General features: G+C 50.2%; 1 protein-coding gene across 1 annotated transcript in view; it reads right to left on the bottom strand.

Moving 5' to 3' along the window:
• The window catches only part of LOC142248935 (FRAS1-related extracellular matrix protein 1-like), a 204,932-nt gene that overhangs the window by 118,792 nt on the left and 66,326 nt on the right, over positions 1 to 19,814 (bottom strand). Inside the window, exons 17-19 of the mRNA XM_075320403.1 lie at positions 18,033 to 18,227; positions 16,791 to 16,976; positions 15,056 to 15,252 (exon numbers count right to left, since the gene is read on the bottom strand). Coding sequence (XP_075176518.1) covers positions 15,056 to 15,252; positions 16,791 to 16,976; positions 18,033 to 18,227 — 578 coding nt within the window. The remainder of the gene's footprint in view (positions 1 to 15,055; positions 15,253 to 16,790; positions 16,977 to 18,032; positions 18,228 to 19,814) is intronic.

The following is a 19,814-nucleotide window of genomic DNA, read 5'->3' as shown; positions in this document are numbered from 1 at the left end:
AGATGCTGCAGCCTCTCTCCCCCTTTTGGTTGCCGTTTGCTTGTTCCCCGGACCAGGCCACTCCAGCTGCTTGCCTCCTGTGACCTATGGGCCCTCACTGTGGTTACGTGGCTGCGGCTTTTGTGGTGTTGTGGTGTGGGCTTTGAGAGCCCCACACCGGCAGGTTTAGCAAAAGAAAGCTGGATCTATCTCTGCTTCGGGATCTGCCGCCCGGTTGGGCCTGGTGCTCTCTAGCAGTCTCCTTACTTCCCACTCCGTGCTTTCTCTCTAGCTGAAGCTGGCTTTCAGGTAGCACTCCTAGTTGACCGTTCTCCCCCGTCAGTAGCCACTGCGCGGGCGCTGTTAGACAGCATCAACCCCACAGGTCTGCTCCTCACTGAGCCCTCTGGAGTTCTGCTCTAACTGACTCACTGCCCCTCCTCTCCTGTTCTTGCCTACGCCACCTAGCAACCAGACTCTCCACCACACCCCTTGAGAGGAGATGGAGGCTTTTGGCCCCCTCCACTATTCCAGTGAAGATCAAGGCTTTTCCCCCTCCTGGGATCCCCAGGGGTCCTCTCATGGGTACATGTGTGAGACCTGATCACTATGCGCCTGTGTTCCACACCCCTGTCAGCCATCTGGATTACCTGTATTGTACTGTCCCCAGCATGGGTGCAGTACTCAGTGGTGCCTGACCAGGTCAGGGGCGCCACATTCCCCCTTAGTTATCACCAGCACGTCCTCGGGCTGCAAGACAACATTTTAAAATGCATAAAACATTAAAACATGTAAAACATTTTTAAAAGCACCAGGTACCATACATCACCACCCTCCACCCACAAGTCCGTTAACCCACCCAAAACCCTCTCACGTTGGCCGCGGCTTCAGCCACTTCTGGCAGGATGTAGAGGCGGCTTACATGGGCTGGTGGTTTCAGGGTATACCTGGCCTGGTGGAACCGCGCCTTCAACCTCTTCTGGCAGGATGCAGAGGCGGCCTCCACAGTTGGTGCTGACCAGGTACCCTCTTTGTGGTGGTGAGCCAAGGCCCCATAAACAGGCGTGCTCTCTGGTTGCAGGTGAGCCAAGGCCCTATATACGGACGGGCTCCTCCTGGTTGCAGACGAGCCAAGCCCCTAAACAGGCTGACTCTGGTGGTGGTGGTGCCCTCTGGTGTAACTATTTACACTGCGAGAGTTTGTGGCTATAGCCAGTTCATAGCCTTAAGGTTTATGGTTTTCTCACAATAGTTTTTGTGGGCACATTGCTTAAACTTGGGAACGTTGCAAACAAACTTTCCAACTGGTCAAAACTTGCTGTACTTTACTTGAACTTATGCAGACTCCTCTTTACCAGGGCTTGAGCCTGTAGGGCTGCGGCACCTGTTGCTTTCTTGCTCTTTGTCGTCGTCTGAGGTAGTCTCATCTGTAGGTTCCTTGTCTTTTCTTTCTTGATCTTCATCTGTTTCCTTTCCTGTATCTGTTTCTTTATCTCTGTATTTTCTTTCTTCTTTGGGACATGGTGCTACATCAAGCGCATACAATCCTCTTTCGCCTTCATGCATAGTGAATTGTACTGTATCCCCCATCTTTAGGTTTCTGCCAGGGTGTCCTCTAGGCAGATGAGCGCTCACATCTCTTCTGTTGACAAATATCCCTTCTTTGATACCAGGGGCTACAATAAAGCCGTATCCGCTTTTCAAGTTGAAATCCTCTACTACTCCTCTGAAAAGGGGTCCTCTGGCCTGGGCTTTGGACCTTCTCAGTAACCTTTTCTCCTGTAGGTCTCTGGCTGTGACTTCTCTCTGCTCTGGAGACTGTGGTGCAGGGGACAACTGGTTTCTGCTGCGACGCCTTGTCTTGCGTGCTGGGTTTTGCCGGGCTGTTACTTCAATGCCTGCAGGGCCCCAGGTGAGGTTTCTGGGCTGATCTTCGTCAGCAGACGGTGTCAAGTCCTCCTCATCCCAACGTGAATAGGGTAACATCTCCGGCTCTGAGTATAGATCCACTGCTGGTGGCTCCGGAGTCAGCTTCTCAGCTTCCTGGCCTCCTCTCCCCCTTAGTTCTTCGCTGCACTCAGGTTGTGGCAGCGCTGGGGATGAGTGGTCCTCAGCTGGTCCGGGCGGTGGACTCTCTGGCGCGGCTGCAGGGGTTGCCTGAATCCCCTTGGGGGTGCGCGGAGGGCGCAGGTATTGATCCACCAACCACTGCGGAAACTTGGCCTCCATATCGGCCTTCAGCTGCCAGTATGTGGAGTTCTCTCCCAGCATGGGCTTCTTATCAGGGACCTCCGTGGACTGGGGAGCAGTGTCTGCTCTGGCCTTGCAGGCCGGGGTAAATGATGAGGTAATCTCTTCTTGGCGGGCCGCGCCCTGGATGGCGGCGGCCTGGTCTTGGCGGGCCGCGCCCTGTTTGGCGGCGGCCTGGTCTTGGCGGGCCGCGCCTGGCATGGCGGCGGCCTGGTCTTGGCGGGCCGCGCCTGGCATGGCGGCGGCCTGGTCTTGGCGGGCCGCGCCTGGCATGGCGGCGGCCTGGATCAGTGTCGCTGTTGCAGGGGGCTCTGTGCAGGCTGGGCTGGACGTCGCTGCAGCAGTCTGGGCTTGGCGGGCCGCGCCTGGCGTGGCTGCGGCCTGGTTCAGCACCTCACTTGCGGCGCGGACGAGCGTTGCTGCGGCGGTGGGGTCTCGGCGGGCCGGGCCTAGCAGGGCGGCGGCCTGGGTCAGCGTCACACCTGCGACGCGGATGAGGGTCGCGGTGGCAGCCGGTTCTTTGTGGGCCGGACTGGGCGTTGCTGCAGGGACCGGGTCTTGGTGGGCCGAGCAGGGCATCGCTGCGGCCGCTGGGGCTTGGAAGGCCGCACCTGGCGTGGCTGCGGCCTGCTTCAGCGTCGCCGCACCGGACGCCTCTTCGGGGACCGCGGGCGTGGCAGCAGGGGTCGGGGCACTTGCGCTGGCCGGGGCATCACTTGACTCACCCACCGGTGGCAGCATCGGGGTCTGCGTCGCCGCCGTCCTGTCTGGCACTCGGCGCGCGGCTCTCCTTTCATAGGCCCGAACCTCCGCGGTCATCTCCAGCATTTCCATCCGTTCTTCCCGGATCTGCTCCACAACCCGGGTCTCCAGTCGGTCGCAGAACTGGGCCAGCTCCCGGTACCACCAGGCAGCGGAGCCCGGTTCTGGATTTCTGCGGTCAGACGCCATTCCTTCTGCGCCCTCTTCTGCACGACTCTCCAGCTGTGGACTCGCCGTTGCCTCTGATAGCAAGCTGTTCAGTTTCTGCTCTGCCTCTTTCAGCAGCTCCTCTCCCAGCAGCAGGCTTGTGGCTCTCTTTCCTTCCCGCCGTCTCTGGACGCTTCCACTCTCATAGCTGGCAAGGTCAGAACTCTGCAGGGGATCTCTGGGTAGCCACACCTCTTCGTGGGCGGTAACTTCTTCCAGCGCGGGCTGCTGTTGTTTTTCAGCGCGCTTTTCATGGTGGCAATATGGCGGCGCTTCCAATTTTTCAAGCGGACCGCCCAGGCACATGGTCACCTGTCTCAACAGGTCTAGTCCTTATCCTGTTCGTGACGCCAGATGTGAAGCCCCACAGGTGTTGTATCGGTGCATACCTTCAGGGACTCCACGTAGCTGGTGCTGGTCACAGGTAGGGAATCTTCGGTTTTGATCGTGACGCCACTCTCAGTATTGCGGTCAGTGGGGACCGCCACTGCAGGTTAGGGGACGCCTGGGGCTGATGGTGGGTGCAGTCGGATGTAGTAGCCTCCTGAGAGTGAGGCAAGCCCCAGGGCCCTGTGTAGGTTTGTAGTACCACAAGTCGCAGAATGACTCACACAGGCAGAAATGTCTTTCAAGGGCTTTACTCACATTTGATGGCAGGGTGAGTAGCACGGGCGTAGCTGGGATGAACCAGATGGGAACCAGGTATCCTTCAGGCTGACTTTATGAGGGTGACTACTGACTCGCCTTCCTTAGCCCTTGGTGGTTTGGGGTGACCCCGACTTTGAGTCCCTATGGGGGTCGCCCAGGGAAGATGCTGCAGCCTCTCTCCCCCTTTTGGTTGCCGTTTGCTTGTTCCCCGGACCAGGCCACTCCAGCTGCTTGCCTCCTGTGACCTATGGGCCCTCACTGTGGTTACGTGGCTGCGGCTTTTGTGGTGTTGTGGTGTGGGCTTTGAGAGCCCCACACCGGCAGGTTTAGCAAAAGAAAGCTGGATCTATCTCTGCTTCGGGATCTGCCGCCCGGTTGGGCCTGGTGCTCTCTAGCAGTCTCCTTACTTCCCACTCCGTGCTTTCTCTCTAGCTGAAGCTGGCTTTCAGGTAGCACTCCTAGTTGACCGTTCTCCCCCGTCAGTAGCCACTGCGCGGGCGCTGTTAGACAGCATCAACCCCACAGGTCTGCTCCTCACTGAGCCCTCTGGAGTTCTGCTCTAACTGACTCACTGCCCCTCCTCTCCTGTTCTTGCCTACGCCACCTAGCAACCAGACTCTCCACCACACCCCTTGAGAGGAGATGGAGGCTTTTGGCCCCCTCCACTATTCCAGTGAAGATCAAGGCTTTTCCCCCTCCTGGGATCCCCAGGGGTCCTCTCATGGGTACATGTGTGAGACCTGATCACTATGCGCCTGTGTTCCACACCCCTGTCAGCCATCTGGATTACCTGTATTGTACTGTCCCCAGCATGGGTGCAGTACTCAGTGGTGCCTGACCAGGTCAGGGGCGCCACAGGACGACCGGTCCTTCCTATTGTGCTGGATGGGATCCCTTTGAATGCTCTCCTGGATACGGGGTCCCAGGTAACAACCATCCCCTATAAACTGTACAAAAGATATTGGGCTGATTCAGACATTGACCATGGCCCAGATGATGATTTAACAATTGTGGCCAGTAATGGTCAGCCCTTACCTCAAATTGGGTATAAAGAAGTAACCATTAAAGTGGGGCGGGTAGAATTGCCATGTCAGGGGATGATAATTGTAGATATTGATCGCAAAGAATCTGACCCACTGCTAACCATTGGTACAAATGTGATAGAAAATTGTATTGCCGAAGTGATAATTTTGTTGCAACAGGCGTCTGAAACTGCCAGCTCCGGGCAGCAGCGTGCCCTACAGAGGGAGATCCGAGCCCTGATGAGGAGGCAGCAGGTAGAGCTGGCCGGAGGAGAAATTGGCAGTGTGAGGGTAAGTGACCCCCTCCCCATTGCAATACCCCCAAGAAGTGAAATGTTGATATGGTGTCGGGCAGCAATAGGCCTCAAGGGTCAGGACTACCATGCCTTGGTAGAACCGGTGTATTCAGACAGTAGGCCTGGAGTCCTGATAGCCAGAGGGGTAGCAGACGTCCGCAAGGGGAGAGTGCCCGTCCGTGTCCTGAATTGTGGGGAGGAGGAAGCCAAATTGCCCCGGTACGCCACGGTAGCAAAACTGAACACTGTCAGCAACAATACCATCAAAGCAGTGGAACCCTTGATCCCGTCCGACCAGGCGGAAGACAATGGCTCCAAGGGGCAGCTAGAAGACTGGTGCCAAAAATTACATGTGGGCACCGACTCCACCCCCTCACACCAAAAGCATGGGGTTTACCGGGTGGTACAGGAGTACGAGCGGGTCTTCAGCAAACACCCCCTAGATTTTGGGCAGGTGAAAGGGGTTAAACATCAAATCCCCACGGGTGATCATCATCCCATTAAAGAGAGATACCGCCCTGTACCCCCCGCACAGTATCAGCGTGCCAAAGAAATGTTGCGAGAAATGAAGGAGGCTGGGGTTATCAGAGATAGTTGTAGCCCCTGGGCAGCTCCACTAGTGCTCGTAAAGAAAAAAGATGGTACAATGAGAATGTGTGTAGATTACAGGCAAATTAACCGCATTACACATAAAGATGCTTATCCACTGCCCAGAATAGAGGAGTCACTAACAGCCTTAAAGTCAGCTAACTATTTCTCCACCTTGGATCTCACCAGTGGGTATTGGCAGGTTCCCGTGGCAGAGGCGGACAAGGAGAAGACTGCATTCACGACACCAATGGGCCTCTGTGAGTTCAACTGTATGCCATTCGGGCTCTGTAACGCCCCAGGGACATTCCAAAGGTTGATGGAGTGCTGCTTGGGCCACCACAACTTTGAAACCGTGCTGTTGTACCTGGATGACGTCATAGTCTACTCCAAGACTTATGAAGACCACCTGAGGCACTTAGCAGAAGTGTTTGAGTCCTTCTCGAAATATAGCCTGAAGATAAAGCCGTCCAAATGTCACCTCTTGAAGCCAAAGGTACAGTACCTGGGTCATGTGGTCAGCGCAGAGGGTGTGGCACCTGATCCGGAGAAAGTCACCGTAATCAAGGACTGGCCAAGACCCACCACGGTAAAGGAGGTGCGGCAGTTCCTTGGGCTGGTGGGCTACTACCAAAGGTTCATTGATGGTTTCACCAAGATAGCAGGGCCCCTTCAAGATCTCCTGGTGGGCCAGCCAAAGCAGGCTAAGAAGCAGAGCCCTCCATTTGAATGGAGCAGCCAACTAGAAACATCCTTTGTCGGGCTGAAAGGAGCTCTCACGGGAGAAGAAATTCTGGCCTACCCTGACTACAGCCAGCCGTTTGTACTGTATACAGACGCCAGCAACGTGGGACTGGGAGCAGTTCTGTCCCAGGTGCAGGGAGGCAGAGAGAAGGTGATAGCTTACGCCAGTAGGAAGCTTCGGCCCACAGAAAGGAATCCAGAAAACTACAGTTCCTTCAAGCTGGAGTTCCTCGCTATTGTTTGGGCAGTGACTGAACGCTTCAAGCACTATCTGGCATCGGCCAAGTTCACCATCTTCACGGACAACAATCCGTTGACACACCTGGCAACAGCCAAGTTAGGTGCGTTGGAACAGCGATGGATGGCCCGGCTGTCTAACTTTGACTTTACCATCAAGTATCGGGCTGGCAAGAAGAATAACAATGCTGATGCGCTGTCCAGAATGCCTCACTTACCCGAGTCTGGAGAAGACCTGGATGAACTCGAAGAGATAGAGTTACCGGCTTTCCATCACCAAGGTGTTTCCCAGTGTGAGCATGCTGTAGGAGTGAAGCGCTCGAGCCAGCACGAGGTCTCGGTCAACCCATTACTCCACCATAATTGGGAAGAGACACAGAACGGTGACCCGGCCGTGCGATTGGTCAAAGAAAAGCTAGCACAAGCTGAGACTCATCTTGGCCCAGATGCTCCAGAAGAAGCCCAGCAGTTGTGGAAGGAGAGGGGACGACTGTTCACCTATCAAGGCAAGCTCTGTAAGAGATATGTCAACTGGCGAACGAATGAACTCGTCTGGCAGATAGTGGTTCCGCAGAGGGATGCTCCAATGGTCCTAGCAGCTTATCATGATAATGCAGGACACTTCGGGTGGAAGAAGTTGGAGACCCTACTCCGTGATCGGTTCTACTGGGTGCACATGAGGAAGACAGTCGAGAAGTGGTGCCGAGACTGTGGTCCGTGTAACCTGAGGTGGAAAGATGATGCCAGCCAGAGGTCTCCCCTACAGCCAATTGTCACGAAGCAGCCCCTGGAGTTGGTGGCCCTGGATCACGTGAAGTTAACACCAAGCCGGTCAGGCTATGTGTACGCCCTCACCATTGTGGACCATTACTCTCGTTTCCTGGTAGTAGTGCCAGTGAAGGACCAGACAGCCAGAACAGCAGCGAGAGCATTTCAGGCCTACTTTTGTCGACCTCACGGTTACCCTGAAAGGGTACTGACTGATCAGGGTCCTGCATTCGAGGCAGAAGTGTTCCAAGAGTTCTGTAACATGTACGGTTGTAAGAAAATCAGAACCACACCGTACCACCCCCAAACCAATGGATTGTGCGAGAAGATGAACCATGTGGTTATTGACATGCTCAAGACTCTACCTTTGGAAGAAAGAAACCAATGGCCAGAAAAATTACCAGATCTGGTAGACTTGTACAACCATATCCCGGTAAATTCGACCAACTGCAGCCCTGCTTACCTGATGCGAGCCAGACCTGGCAAGTTACCTGTAGACTTTGAGATGGGGACTGTGTCACCTGAGGCGGTTCAGGAAATAGAGGATTGGGATACAGAGCGGCAGCAGCGGTACCGTAAGGTCCAGGAATGCGTAGAGAGGAGCCTGTCTCAAGCAAGAACGAGACAAGAGCAGCGTTACAATCAAACAGCCCCAGCAACTCCCTTAGCACCTGGAGAACAAGTCCTCAAGAAGAAGCGGAGGACGCATAAATTGGATGATCAGTGGGAAAACGAGCCCTACACCATTATCCCCTCCAACTTTGACAATAGTAAGGTATGCCTCATAAGCAAGGATGAAGGCAAGACCTATCAAGCAGTTTCTCGGGACCGCCTGAAAGCGTGCCCTGAACGTTGCAGAACCCAAAAAGAAGTAGAAGAAGTACAAGAAAGTCCCCAAAGTCAAGAAAAAGAGGAAGAGATGATCCAAACAATCCTTGGAAAATTCCCCAAAACTTGGACCCGAATAAACAATGCCATAGTGGTACCAGTCTTGACGTTCCCGCAGTTGGTCGAGCCAGAAACAGAAGAGGTTCCAGATCCACCTAAAGAACCGGCCGCTCCAACACGAGGTGACACGCCAGCAGTGGAACAGGAGGTTCAACCCCCTGCCAGTGGTGAACCTGCCGTACCCTTGGCGAATCTGAGATCCCGTAGGCAACCGACATGTATCCCTGTCAGGGTTAGGCCTACCAATCACACGGGGGGGCAGACACTCTAAGTAGTCAGGGACAAACCCCCGAGCTACGCCGGTCCCAACGTAGCACTCGGGGACAGCCCCCTCCAAGGTATAGAACATAGAAAGTAAATGGACAATTGGGCCACTGGACTATGGGTGGCCAACACCTAAATTGTTCATAGTTAGCACCCGTGTGCTCAACACCCCTGAAGAAAAACCCGTCCGGCGTGCATAGAGTGGGGTCATCAATGCTCTGACGCACGCCCAGAGCCTACGTTGGGGGTTTGATCGCGGCGGGTCCCCCATGCAGCAGTGTAATGGACACCCGGCAGGGAGCCACACTGGACTCTTATAGTAGTGTTTAAGTTTGTAACGTTTAAGTAATGCGCCTCCCATAATGGGATGAGATGTTGTAACATGTTGTGTTTGTTTTCACAGTCCGGGAGTACTGAATTTAACTAAGGGGGAGTGTGGCACCCCAGGACCTGGTCGCCACAACAGCATTGCCCTTCCAAAGGGTTAATGCTGAGCCTGGAGGTAATTAGGAGGTCCATTGGCCAGCAAGTTTAACACCCAACGCAGTTCTCCCTCCGGCCAGCAGGGGGAGCTCTGAACCTGGAATTCCAGGGAGCCTTCCTCAAGTCTTCCCTGGGGGAGGAAGTAGTGGTCAGTCTGTAGGGAGAAGTGGAAGGAAGCAGACGCAGAGTGAGCTGTCCTGCAGAACTGGGGCCTAGAGCTAGAGTAGCTTGGCCCAGGGAAGCAGGAGTAGCTGAGAGGCAGCAGAGAGACTCGGACATCGGAGTCTGTGGCCACCAGGGCTTAAGCATACTCCCTGGTAGCCGAGTCCGAAGGGCAGGAGAGCTGCAAGCACCTGGCCCAAAAACATCCCAAAGGTACAGCTGCAGCATCAGGGCCCGGTGTGGACTCCAGCAGAAAAGCACCAGAGAGAGGGCCTGCGCAGCCTGCTACAGAGGGGAAGGGACGTACCATCAGTCCCAGCAGCAAAGAGGGCCATTGCTGGATTCAGAGAAGCAGGGTCCTATCATAACAAAGGAAAGCACAGGAGTAGGCCTCATACTCAGCTGGCCAGAAAGATCACCCCAAGTACTTCCAGGCCGACCGGATCCCCATCACCACCTGTAACGGTCTCCCAGGACTGGACTGTTTCCAAAGTAAAAGAGGAAAAGGTAAAGAGACTGTTGTTTGTGCCTGGTTCTTTCATTGCCTGTCGGCCCTGCACCGTGTTAGCCACACAACCCCATAGACTTTCACGAGCACTAACAGTGTCCCCGGGGCTCCGCTCCACCTGTGGGGAGCAGTACCACCATTGCTGCTATAACATCACCCTGGAGGCCTTACACAGCAGCGGCGGCTTAATAGCCGCAGACCACAGGTGGCGTCACGAACACAAACTTTATTCATCAAGCCACATATTCTACTGACACCCACCAGGGCCACGGAGCCGGGCCCAGCCACCACTGACTACCACCGGACTAGTCCAGCCCGGCACCGGGTGTCCCATAGCCCTGGGGTGGGCGAGTCACGTCACTTACAACTTGACCCCGACGATGGATTGAAAGATTTATTGAAGCGTGTAAAGCAGGCATAACAGCTGCAGATGGATCCAAGATCCACCTATGGCTGTTAACCAGTTAAATTCCGTTGTCAATGACTGATGCTGACAGAAGGCGCGTCACTTATCCTGCCAATCAGCGCCCCATCACGTGATTGCGGTACGCCCATGGTTTGGCAAAACAGCTGGGAGTCAACTGATGAGCCCATGCCTGTCACCAGGATACTCCTGTGTACGCCGGCCGACATTCACAGGAGATCTTGATTTTTGCAGTGCTGACGTTGTTGGTGATACCTTGCTCTGTATGGCAAAGGCGATCAGATGATTGCAGCGACATGTCCCCTAAGGGGACTAGTGAACACGGTAAAAAGTAAAAAAAAAAAAAGTATTTATTTTATAAAAAAAATAAACAAAAAACACAAAGTTCAAATCACCCCTTTTTGCACCATTAAACAAAATAAATAATAGGAAGGTTATCAATCTTGAAAAATATCGACAAAAGGAAATTTTTTTTTTTTTTTTAATTTCTGAATTTTTTTCACCACTTAAAAATGAAAAATACGTTTGGTATTTACATACTCACTTGGAGAATCATACTGCCAGGTCAGTGTTACCATATAGTGAACATAGTAAATAATAATAATCATAATAACATTGCGGAATTTAATTTTTATTGCAATTTCACTGGATTTTTTTTCCCCCATATACCAGTACACTATGTGGGAGAATGAACCGTGTTATTGAAAAGTACAACCTCATATGGCTAAATTGATGGAAAAAGTTATGATTCTTTGATGAAGGGGAGGAAAAACGAAAAAGGAAAGCACCCGGGGGGGGGAAGGGGATAAAGCCTGTGTCTCCCCAATCACAATGTAGAATTATTTTACTTAAAAAGTGCAGTCACTGTGTACATACATTACATTACTGATCCTGCACTAATCCTGAGTTACCTCCTGTATTATACTCCAAAGTTGCACTCACTATTCTGCTGGTGCAGTCACTGTATACATACATTACATCACTGATCCTGTACTGATCCTGAGTTACATTCTGTATTATACTCCAGAGCTGCACTCACTATTCTGCTGGTGCAGTCACTGTGTACATACATTACATTACTGATCCTGAGTTACATCCTGTATTATACTCCAAAGTTGCACTCACTATTCTGCTGGTGCAGTCACTGTGTACATACATTACATTACTGATCCTGAGTTACATCCTGTATTATACTCCAGAGCTGCACTCACTATTCTGCTGGTGCAGTCACTGTGTACATACATTACATTACTGATCCTGCACTAATCCTGAGTTACCTCCTGTATTATACTCCAAAGCTGCACTCACTATTCTGCTGGTGCAGTCACTGTGTACATACATTACATTACTGATCCTGAGTTACATCCTGTATTATACTCCAGAGCTGCACTCACTATTCTGCTGGTGCAGTCACTGTGTACATACATTACATTACTGATCCTGCACTAATCCTGAGTTACCTCCTGTATTATACTCCAAAGCTGCACTCACTATTCTGCTGGTGCAGTCACTGTGTACATACATTACATTACTGATCCTGAGTTACATCCTGTATTATACTCCAGAGCTGCACTCACTATTCTGCTGGTGCAGTCACTGTGTACATACATTACATTACTGATCCTGCACTAATCCTGAGTTACCTCCTGTATTATACTCCAAAGCTGCACTCACTATTCTGCTGGTGCAGTCACTGTGTACATACATTACATTACTGATCCTGAGTTACATCCTGTATTATACTCCAGAGCTGCACTCACTATTCTGCTGGTAGAGTCACTGTGTACATACATTACATTACTGATCCTGAGTTACATCCTGTATTAGACTCCAGAGCTGCACTCACTATTCTGCTGGTGCAGTCATTGTGTACATACATTACATTACTGATCCTGTACTGATCCTGAGTTACATCCTGCATTATACTCCAGAGCTGCACTCAATATTCTGGTACAGTCACTGTGTACATACATTACTGTTATGATTCAGTGACCGAGGAGGATCAGAAAAAGGACAAAAACTCGGAAACCCAAAAAATGACCAGAGTGGCTGGAACCTTAACGGACTGTAGACTTAATACTGACACACAACTAGAAATAGCCGTGGAGCGTGACTACGATGACCTGGTTGCCTCGACAAAGCCGGAGAACTAAATATTCTTACACAGAAATATTAGAAAAGCTAATCTGCCTCGGAGCGATATAGATAGCCCCCCACATGTAAAGACTACGATGATGTAGGAGAACACAATACATAGCTAGAGAATAGATTCAGCAAAGATGAGGCCCAAACTATCTGCATAGGAAAGGATAGGAAAGAGCACTGTCTGCAGCCGTAAAAACCCTAGTAAATACCAGCACGCCTGATATGAAAAAATACTGAGCCTACACCGGCTCTCCCCCACTATATCAGTACTCTGGTGTTACTGGGATCCAAGAAAAACACTGATATAGAGGAGGAACTGAATTTAGTACCAAGCATGACAAAACACAATACATAGCAGAACATGGAGCAAGGTACACAGATATTCCCAGCAGGAAATGATCCAACTCCACCAAGAACTCCACACAGGCAAAATAACAAGAAAGTGAAAACCATAAGCAGAGGAACAAAGACCAACTTATCTGAGAGGCGTTCTGGTAGACACAGAGAAAAGGGCTGGTTTCAGGAAGTCATTAGCACACAGGAGATACATTGTGCACCGGCAAGGAATAGGAGGAAACTACTCAGTTATATAGGTCCAATCCGAATGGCCTGATTGCCAATCCTCCTCAGCTGTCTGTTTCCCATTCAGCAAGTCAACTGTACTACCAGCACTGACCACAAGAGGGAGCCCCAAACTGGAATCTAATTCAAATGCATTCACAACACATTACATTACGGATCCTGTACTGATCCTGAGTTACATCCTGTATTACACTCCAGAGCTGCACTCACTATTCTGCTGGTGCAGTCGCTGTGTACATACATTACATTACTCATCCTGTACTGATCATGAGTTACATCCTGTATTATGCTCCAGAGCTGCACTCACTATTCTGCTGGTGCAGTCACTGTGTACATACATTACATTACTCATCCTGTACTGATCATGAGTTACATCCTGTATTATGCTCCAGAGCTGCGCTCCCTATTCAGTTGGGGCAGTCACTGCTTGCTCCTCCTACCTCCGCCTTTGTTCCTAAGCTGGACAACCTTTTCACTAGAGATTTTGTAACATACGGTAGGTATAGTATGCTTCTAATATATTTATGCCATATATATTTTGCAGGGGAAACACCCTGTAATTGCTCTCCAGTAATGATAGAATCCTTGCGTCTTTGCGCAGTGTGCGGAATTCCTGTGCCGTGTGATCTCGCACATTCAGCTACTTTGATGCATTAGATATTTCTCATTATATCCAAATAATAAGCCTTGAAGCCGCTTCCCTAAAAAAAGGCAGCTAATCATTAGCAGCTGTCCCGCAGCATGTGCAAACGGCCTGGATAATCCGGTCCCCACTCAGCAGGTGTTTGTAGCACTAGTCGCATTACGCATCTCAATGACCGGGGCTGTGAAGGCATCTTCTCCTCAAAGAAACCCCAACTGAAAGCATTTATGGGGCTGTATTATTTACAAAAACAGAATTATACTGCCATACAATGCCCAAATAATGACATTATACATTGTACATTGCCTAAGTAATACCTACATACAGCATCTGAATAATACTGCCATACAGTGCCCACATAATAATGCTATACATTTGTCACAAAACCTGGCACATACTGAAATAGCACCATACAATGCGTGAAATAGTGAAGGTGTTAATTCTAAACCGCTTGAGGGCAGTAAAGAGGTCCCTGTTGGACCTTGGCAATGAAGAGGTTATTTAAAAATTCCCTGGTGATGCTGGGCAGTTAAGGGCTTAATGATAAAGTCCAAGGTAATGCTGGGCAGTTAGAAGGTTAATGATAAAGTCCCTGCTGGTGCTGAGAAGTTAAAGGGTTAATGATAATGCCACTGGTGGTGCTGGGCAGTTAAAAGGTTAATGATAAAGTCCATGGTGATGCTGGGCAGTTAAAAGGTCAATGATGAAGTCCCTGGTGGTGCTGGGCAGTTAGAAGGTTAATGATAAAGTCCCTGGTGGTGCTGAGCAGTTAAAGGGTTAATTATAATGCCCCTGGTAGTGCTGGGCAGTTAAAAGGGTAATGATACAGTCCCTGGTGATGCTGGGCAGTTAAAAAGGTTAATGATAAAGTCCCTGGTGGTGCTGGGCAGTTAGAAGGTTAATGATAAAGTCCCTGGTGGTGCTGGGCAGTTAGAAGGTTAATGATAAAGTCCCTGGTGGTGCTGGGCAGTTAGAAGGTTAATGATAAAGTCCCTGGTGGTGCTGGGCAGTTAGAAGGTTAATGATAAAGTCCAAGGTGGTGCTGGGCAGTTAACAGTCTATTGATTAAAGTTGTAGTGGCTGTGGGCAGTGGGGAGGTTAGTGACAACGCCTCTTGGGTACTGGCATGTGTTCTTTGATAAAGGGCCGGTGATCCAGGGCACAGAAGGATTACACGCTCTACTTTTAGGTGGCTCCAGCCCATTCCTGCAGGAAATTAAGGGTGTGTGCAATAGATCAGTTTGATGACCCCTCTTCATACTGCTTGAAAGTAGCCCAATCTCAAGATAGATGTAGCTACCACCTCAGGCACTTATCAGACATTTGTGGCATGTCCTGTGGATGGTAGAGATGGGAACACCCCTTTAACAATTAACCAAAGTTTTAGACTTTTACCGTTATGTTCCTGACGTGCAGTTGAGGTTCCTCATCATTGATGGGTTTGATTACGATATAGAACGGGACAATCATAGATCTATGGAGAGAATCAGTGACCGAAACCATGAAGAAATCCCCGATCGGCTCGATGTGCTGGTGACGTGACTGGACGTAGCGGATGTAACCGGCGCTCACGTGCTGGAGGCTGAAGGAACCTTGGAAGGAAGACAGAGTATTTATATTAACACCTGGAGAGTCTTTCAATTGTTCCCTATTTTCAATATCTCGGCTTGCTGTCAATGGTAGTAACTAGAAATGATCATATTGGTCTGCTGCAAATCGACTTAGATCCAGGTAAGCAAAAAGCAAATAGAAAGTTTCAGAACTTTTCAACTTTTCAATATATAATGATTAAAGGGAACCTGTCAGCATAAATTTCGTAATAAACCTAAAAGATTCCCCCTCTGCAGCTCCTGGGCTGCATTCTAGCAAGGGTCCTGTTGCTATTCTGCCCCCTTTGAGAACTAAATAAATAGTTTATAAAGTCTTACTTTTTGTATGCAAATATTTTTTTCTGGACATGGGGTCGGGCTGTCTTGCATCCGTTATTCTCCCTCCTGCCGCTTTACGCCGTCCCCCATTGCTCATTTCCATACTGAGTCTGCTGCCCAGTACTCCCGAGGTCTCGCGCATGCGCCGTGCCACTCTAGCGGGACTGTGCACTGTGCACAGTGTGACCGCTGGTGACGTGATTGTGCAGGCGTGAGATTATGGGCGGCGCTGTGATTGTCATCAGCAAGTACCCGCCCATAATATCGTGCCCGCGCTTTCCCCTCTGCCTCCACCGTTCTGCGCAAGCGCTGGCCAGATGAACCCACGTCACCTCTTACCCATGTTTCCCTGGAGCAGGAAATAGATGGGAGGAGCGGAGCACACCACCGATCAACAGGGTTCATCTGGCCAGCGCTTGCGCAGAACGGTGGAGGCAGAGGGGAAAGCGCGGGCATGAGATTATGGGCGGGTACTTGCTGATGACAATCACAGCGCCGCCCATAATCTCACGCCTGCGCAACACGTCACCAGCGGTCATACTGCACAGTACAGTGCACAGTACCGCGAGAGTGGCACGGCGCATGCGCGAGACCTCGGGAGTACTGGGCAGCGGACTCAGTATTGATTAAGTATAAAAACAGTCTGCAGTTAGCTCATGTGCTCCCCCTAGTGGTGGAAACAGGGTGACCACATTTTTATTATTCACCTCTGGCTATTTAGGGCTCTATAAAGGAAAATCAGATCTTTGACCAGTTTTGTTAAAGGAATATTAAACTCAGAAAATGTGGAAAAAAAAACCCAACAAAACATTCTAACAATTCCTCCTTTAATCAGCTCCTTTTCTTTTGATCTTTTTTAGTCTCATATTACAGTGAAAATGAGAAATATATACATAAAACCCTGGTATTTCATTCCTTTCTCCTTCTCCTGTGGGGGGGTATAAAACATTTGGCTGCAGCAGGATCCTCTCCCCACTGCCCTGTTTAGAGGAAAGGATGGCTAAGAGGGCATGATTTCAGCCACCCACCAGCTGAAGATAAAACTTATGAGCAGGGGGTTCACCTTTGTGGTACAAGACGGACCGGGTCAGCACCATGCACAACATGTTGCAGACTAGCATTGAAGGCCACGATCACAACAGAATTTTGGACACAAATAGATATAAATGGAAGTATCAAATGGAAACTAAATTGTAACGTACTGATTCCGGTGTCAGGGAGGCTTTTTTCTGACCCTGGGGACGGTATTGTGCTCTGGAGATATCCATACTGAGGCCGAGTCTCCATGAGGAAGATTAAATCATCATCCAGGGTGTCCGCGTCCGATGCGTTCACGTGATTTACAGAGATAACCGAGGACAAGCCTTCATCCACCACAAACACGTCTCCTGTGAATATTCAATGGTATAATCCATATTATTCGTTCTCAAGACATTGCTGTCAGTGAATGAACACATTAGGAGGCTGAAATCCACCCTGAGGCCATGTGCGCACTAGAAAGTGACTTTTTCTTAAGGAAAATCCGGACCCTCTTAAAGAATCCCGCACCCGCGGTAAAAAAAAACGCACTAAAATCGCAGCGAAATCTGCATGCGGATTTACCGCGGATTTACCTCTGCTGCGAGCGTAAGCTGAGGATCTTGCGATCAAATCACAGCTGTGGAGGAGAGGGAGGGAGCACTTTCTCCCCATCTCCTCCGCTGTCTGTCTCTGCGTACATCGCACTGCGGTCGGATGACATCCGAGTGCACTCTGATGTTTCACACGCTCCCGTAGAGTTGTATGCGGGTGCGTGAGCCGAGACTCGCTGCCAAACACAGCATGCTGTGATTCATTTTTCAGGCCGATATGGAATGAGAACTCAATCTCAGATGGAGGCTGCCCCATAGTTTTGCACTGGTGCATTTTATCGGATTGCACTCGTCCCTGCAAAATGCAAGTGGAACCGAGGCCTTAGCCCTTAACAGCTGAGAAGAAACTCACTGATGATCACTGCCTCATTGAATGACACTGGTCTGAGTGCAATCTGATTTGATGTTTTCTCGCATTGCACTCATCCGTTTTAAAAAAAATTGAGATGTGAGCGAACCCTAATGAAAAAACCCTCATCTGTGAGCAAGATTTAGGACAGGATGGGTATTTGGTCAATGGATGCAAGTGTGAGTGTATCAATTCCATGTAAGCAAGCGGAGATCTTAGAAAGTAAAAATCTAATGTAACAGAGGTAGAAAGACAAAATGGAAAATAATTGTGATCAGAAATTGTGCACAATCTGACACGTTGCTCCAGCAGCACCGAGCACACTCATGGCATTGGCCCGGCCCGCGCTCGCCTGTCCAGCTGCCACTGGCTGTGATATTTTTGCCCGACATGAATAGGACATTTGGAGACATCGCACTTCCATCTGAAGTGATTGTGCTACATGCTGCATTACGTGCACTTACCAATGATTATCACCGGCAGCTGATTATTGATGGGCGTGAGGGTGATATTAAGATCATAGACAGGGAGGCTGGCGTGAAGTGGAATCGGCGGGGGAAGAGGACCCTGGATGCAACAGGTGTCGGCTGAGACGGATTCCCCATCTGACACGATCAGCGTAACCGTATCCGTCCGGGCGGAGGCACCGATCTCCCCTCCTGAAAGACCAGGATAACAGAGTAAGTATCTAGGAAATACAGGACAAGACCTCTGCCTGCAAACCCTGAACGTAAACTTAAGATGGCGACCCCAGGTATAGGACCCCGAGTATAGGATTCCGACTATAGGACGCCGACTATAGGACCCCGACTGTAGGACCCCGACTATAGGACCCCGAGAATAGGATTCCAACTATAGGACCCCGACTGTAGGACCCCGACTATAGGACCCCGACTATAGGACCCCAACTATAGGACCCCGAGTGTAGGACCCCGACTATAGGATCCCAACTATAGGATTCCAACTATAGGACCCCGACTATAGGACCCCGACTATAGGATCCCCTCTATAGGACCCAGGCTATAGGACCCCATGTATAGGACCCCGAGTGTAGGACCCTGAATATAGGACCTCGAGTATAGGACCCCGAGTATAGGATCCCGAGTATAGGACCCCGACTATAGTATCCCAAGTATAGGATCCCGACTATAGGACCCCGAGTATATGACCCCGAGTATAGGACCCCGACTGTAGGACCCCAAGTGTAGGACCCCGACTATGGGGCCTCGACTATAGGGCCTCGACTATAGGACCCCGACTATAGGATCCCGAGTATAGAACCCTGACTATAGGATCCCCACTATAGGACCCAAGCTATAGGACCCCGAGTATAGGATTCCGACTGTAGGACCCCGAGTGTAGGACCCCGAATGTAGGACCCCGACTATAGGATCCCCGACTACAGGACCCCGACTATAGGACCTCGACTATAGGACCTCGACTATAGGACCCTGAGTGTAGGATCCCGAATATAGTACCCTGGGTATAGGATCCCGACTATAGGACCCTGACTATAGGATCCCATCTATAGGACCTTGACTATAGGACCTCGACTATAGGACCCTGAGTGTAGGACCCTGAGTGTAGGACCCCGGGTATAGGACCCCGACTATAGGACCCTGACTATAGGACCCCGACTATAGGACACCACCTGTGCGTCTGCCCCAACAAGGCATATCACATTCATTCATCATGCGCAAGACATTAAGTGTTTAATTATTCTGATTCCCAAGTAAAGTTATTTTTTTGTACCAGTCACTCGGATTACTGAGGCATCTGCTCATCTGTTACCGGCAGGGTGCGTAAGAAAATTTAGTAAATCAGAACTATTTTTGGAAAAGCATATTAGATGTCAGTTCTTGACAAATGCGTCAGGAAGCGAGACGGTGACTGTAAAATCCTGAAAATGAATGAAAGCACAAGACGATGCTAAACGCGAAAGGCTAAGGCCATGTGCACAAACTGCATTTTTTAATGCATTTTTTGGTGCAGTTTTGTTACAAATCTGCAAGTCAATGAGAATCCTAACTTGCTGTGTGCACGTTGCTTCTTATTTCCTTGCAGATTTGGTGCAGAAAAAAGAAGCAGGGTGTCAAGTCTTGGTGCGTTTTTCAGCCCTTCCACCCATTGACTTCATTATGAAAAAAAAATAGAAGAAAGCAGTGGAAAAAATCCAGCTGGACTCCAAAGGGATAAATAAAAATGCTTCTTTATTTGTATCAACTCGATTAAAAATATATATCCAT

This window comes from Anomaloglossus baeobatrachus, chromosome 8 (genome assembly GCF_048569485.1).
Source record: "Anomaloglossus baeobatrachus isolate aAnoBae1 chromosome 8, aAnoBae1.hap1, whole genome shotgun sequence".
Classification (NCBI taxonomy): Eukaryota; Metazoa; Chordata; class Amphibia; order Anura; family Aromobatidae; genus Anomaloglossus; species Anomaloglossus baeobatrachus.
Note: the sequence above shows the minus strand (reverse complement) of the source record. Positions and strands in the feature narration are given on the sequence as shown.